Source organism: Vanessa cardui, chromosome 2 (genome assembly GCF_905220365.1).
Source record: "Vanessa cardui chromosome 2, ilVanCard2.1, whole genome shotgun sequence".
Taxonomy (NCBI): domain Eukaryota; kingdom Metazoa; phylum Arthropoda; class Insecta; order Lepidoptera; family Nymphalidae; genus Vanessa; species Vanessa cardui.
The window spans coordinates 10,882,984-10,887,102 of NC_061124.1; the positions used below are offsets into that span (position 1 = coordinate 10,882,984).

Sequence of the window (4,119 nt, forward strand, 5' to 3'; positions counted from 1 at the left end):
TTCAAATGAGATATTTAATGAAAGAAATAAAACACATAGATTAATTGTAAAATTATTTATTTCATTGAAGATCGTAAGATGAGATAAAATATTTCAACGAAACTTAAAATAGATGCACTGAAGAACAAACCCACCATGCCGCCCACTGTAACTGGAACAAAATTCGTACTTTTATATAGTACGACACAAATTACATGTAGCATCGGAAAATGCAATGGAAAGAAAATAAAACCGATTACTGCCGATTTACACAACCAATATAAATAGCTCCCTATCGCGCCATTTGACGATATTCGTCGCTATTGATTCACGCCTCAGAAAAAGCAAGTGCATGTAAATCGACGCGTCAAATTGACGAATATATTAGGTCATATGATACTAGAAGTTATTACGTTTAAGCAAAGATCATTTTCGCGTAAGAAATAAATATTGAAAATTTGGTATAGCGTACTCAATTCGGATGTGATCGGTTTTACGAATTTTGCCGATGCGACATCTAAGTTGTGTCGTACTATACATATATTTTGAATATAAAAATTATAAAAATGTAGCGGTTTTTATTCCTATTTTTATACGATTTAACAACCTCCGTGTTTCACCGGTTTTCATGGGTACGCCACTCCTAGGTCCCGGGTTCGATTCCCAGCCGAGACGATGTAGATTATCATTAGTTTTCTATGGTTTCTTGGGTCTGGGTGTTTGTGGTACCGTCGATACCTCCGATTTTCCAAATGTATGTGATGTTGTCTCATTTATTACCTTGAATTTTCATAAATATTAATTATAAACTTACCTACTAAATCTAAGTATGTACGTAGCAGATTTTTCTGATACCGCATCGTGGGCAACGAAGCCATGCGTATGTTCACCAGTGTACCAAGCTCCTGATTTTCTACCCACCTCCTAGAATACATTATAATTGACATACTTAGCTAGAACATCTGAATCTTAACTGAAATTGCAAATTTGTACGGATACCACTGAGTTTTCACTTACTTAAAACCTCATGCTCTTTTTAAAGAAAACATGAGTAAGTGTGCATGTGATTCTATGACATGTGTTACCTGTCCGTATTGGAGCAGTGCAGTGGAAAAACCATCAAACCAATTCCTTAAGGAGTGAGAAGGTTCTTGCCAAACCGTGGGACAATATCAAGCTCATTACGAGCAAAAGGAAAATAAAGTTTCAACTGCATCTCTCTTTCATTCCTTTACTTAAGTCATATCATATCGCATATATTTAATTCACTCAGAATATTATATTACTTCTTTTTATCATATAAATACATATTGTAAATTAAAACACCTAATCTAGCAAAGCGTGTTAACCTTACAATCGAACCGCAGTCGATTATTCGACGTCGATCGACTGTTTTGATAGCTTTAGCTTGAATAACGATCGTTTTTTTTATTTTTAAACGGTTTTATTTAGCTCACTCTGTTTGTTTTTTACTTATTTATTTAATTTAACAACATCCACGGGCACGTACTTGCCCGTTACTTTATTTGCATTCAACTTAAATACGTACGGCGTTTTAAGAATCTCGCATTAACAATTATTTTACTAGTATTTCTAAATATTGTTGATTTTATTCTGTTATATTAGGGATTCTATAATAGTTTCTTTGTTTCTTTTTTTCATTTCACATTTCCTATAAATCATATTCGAAAATCGAACAGCTATTCACAAGTGCGAATCTATACCAAAAGTTTCAAAGTGTTTGCGTTAATGGAAAATTTATGTGGCGAAACTTTATTTCACAAGCCATCAGTCAGGGACGGCTGCACGTTTCGTAATATATTATCAAATTTTCGTTAACAAATATACAAATATCTAACGTTTTACGCTACCACTAGAAGTAAAGTAAACAAACTGTCTGTAAATATCCCACGGCTGGACGAAGGCCTCACATGCTGTCAAATTATGCCTCTTTTGTCGTCAAAATGTTCGTTTATCCACTACTGGTTGCTACATATACAAGTTCTTAGATCAGAATATTATCCAGCAATAACATTTAGGGATTTTACAATATACATCAATTACTCAAATTAAAGACAATATTTACTAAAAATGTTCGCTTCATTACAAAAATAAAAAGCTTCAACAAACTTGGGATCAATACTGTAATAAAAATAACATCTTGAACGCAGCACGGAAGGTACCGTACCTTTCTAAGTTTTGTAACACTTTTAATAAAAATAATCCGGGAAACTGTGTCTATATTTTGACAAGTAATGATTGATTTATTTATATACTAGTTTAAAGACTGAGTACAAAAACTTATTTACTTAGATACGTGAATAATACTAAGTTCAGTCTCAATGCACGACGGCAGACATTCTGTGGCATCTTCGAGGTCTTCATTGCCCAATTTTGTCTTCAGAGCTGTTGATATAATAATAAGAATGTATAACTTAACTTTTTAACTTATTTCATTATTGTTCCTTACATAATAAACATATAATCTTACCCTCATATGTAACCAAGCAATTCAGACCTGTATAATTGCAGTAAAGATTTTTGTCTGAAAAAAAGGTAAGACTAGATGTCTCTTTCAGATTATTCTTAATTTGAAATAGAATAAAATTTATCATGATATCTGTTATTCAAAATAATATATATATAAAAGATGGACTTTGTAAAGAAGATACTTGAACTAAAGATGAGGTTCATCTACTTTTTATAAGTATAAATGATTAATTACTATTAATGTTTGCAACTCACATGATAAATCTCGTATAGGATGTACACATCCACAATGCTCAAAAGCTTTAGCAGTACTTTTAGCTAAACGACACGCTCCATAAGAATACAACTGAAAATATTTTTACAGACTAAACTAAATTACAGTAATAGTAAAACAGTAACAGCCTGTAAACTTCCCACTGCTGGGCTAAGGGCTCCTCTCCCACTAAGAAGAAGCCTTGGAACATATTCCACCACGCTGTTCCAATGCGGGTTGGTGGAATGCACATGTGGCAAAAGTGTGAGCATAAGATGAATTATAAACACAATTAAGCGCATATATATAGTGGTGCTTGTCTGGGTTTGAACCCGCAATCATCGGTTAGGATGCACGCGTTCTAATCAGTGGGCTATCTCAGCTCAGCTTAAACCAAATTAAGTTGATTTAAACATAGAACGAGAAGAATTGAATAGCAACAAAGATTTAAATCAGGGGCAGCAATAGGTTTTTAATTTGCTAAATTAAATTTTGTTTAAACGATTATGTATTTCTAGCCAGCAAAGAAGCATGATTGTGGTTTATTTTGTTTAACTATATGGTAGAAAATTAATTTTAATTGAATGAAATAACTTCCTCATGCTAAAATTTTGTACCTATACATCGTTAAGTTAGCTTGGTTTCCACAAACCGACCGAAAGATCACAGTAGTCAAGTCAAGAAAAAATCTTTTGGTATGGCTGGCTACTTGTCATTATTTATATTGAACCTTGTCTATTCATAATATGTATATACTGCAATCATCTCATACTCGTTGGCTCGCATCCAACAAATCTACTACATACTAATATAACCTTTACCTGATAAGTATGCAGTGCTTCTTTAGGTATTTCGTAATTGTATCGACATTTTCTTATAGCAATATCTTCATATTGCAAAACGTTTTCGTTATCCACTTCTATAATCGAAAATGCTAAATCTATAACATTCTCTCTTTTCGTTTTCACATCCAATTTAAACTTTTTGTCCAATACGTTCGTCGACAGTTCTTCTGAACTATGTATTGTCACCTGAATTTTAATAAACAAAAGAGTTATAATCGATAAGAGATACACACTCTCTTCTCATATCTTGGAATAAACAGAACATTACTCATTTTACTAAGGCTAATATAATGCCAATAGTGTTTTTAAACAACGAATACTCACGTTTTCAGATATTTAATTTTATTTACGGAATACTTACTTGTGCATCAGAGAAAATGCTAAATGTTAGAACCCCTGGGCCGGTACTTCTATTGACAACGAACTGAGAATCTTCTATGTATCTAAAATTAGTACTGTAATTATCTGATAAATATTATCTTTACAATGTTAAGCCAAATTAAACCCAAATGTGGTCTTATCAGTTCAAACGATGATATCAGTTTATCTTGA

At 32.6% G+C, this 4,119-nt stretch overlaps 1 protein-coding gene and 1 long non-coding RNA gene across 3 annotated transcripts; both read right to left on the reverse strand.

The window, feature by feature from the left end:
• Positions 1-40: 40 nt before the first annotated feature.
• LOC124535156 lies at positions 41-2,609 on the reverse strand. 2 transcript variants are annotated; one of them, XM_047111263.1, is made up of 4 exons: positions 2,471-2,609; positions 2,289-2,385; positions 794-903; positions 41-145 (listed from the first exon to the last, which is right to left on the reverse strand). In XM_047111263.1, the coding sequence occupies exons 1-4, from the start codon at positions 2,592-2,594 to the stop codon at positions 57-59; spliced, it is 420 nt and encodes a 139-aa protein (XP_046967219.1). In that variant the 5' UTR covers positions 2,595-2,609; the 3' UTR covers positions 41-56. The 2 variants fall into 2 exon arrangements, with proteins under 2 accessions (XP_046967219.1, XP_046967211.1); XM_047111255.1 differs by having other exon boundaries at positions 41-151.
• Positions 2,610-2,724: 115 nt separating this feature from the next.
• Positions 2,725-4,039, reverse strand: LOC124535173. The gene is made up of 3 exons (XR_006966787.1): positions 3,929-4,039; positions 3,544-3,753; positions 2,725-2,815 (listed from the first exon to the last, which is right to left on the reverse strand). It is a non-coding gene; the product is annotated as an uncharacterized LOC124535173 (long non-coding RNA).
• Positions 4,040-4,119: the final 80 nt, after the last annotated feature.

Coding starts and splice junctions, on each gene's coding strand:
- LOC124535156 (XM_047111255.1), bottom strand. CDS start 2,594: ATGATAAATTTTATTCTATTTCAAATTAAGAATAATCTGAAAGAGACA. Junction 2,386..2,470: donor TTGCTTGGTTACATATGAGG/GTAAGATTATAT, acceptor TTATATCAACAG/CTCTGAAGACAAAATTGGGC. Junction 152..793: donor TACATACTTAGATTTAGTAG/GTAAGTTTATAA, acceptor ATTTTGTTCCAG/TTACAGTGGGCGGCATGGTG.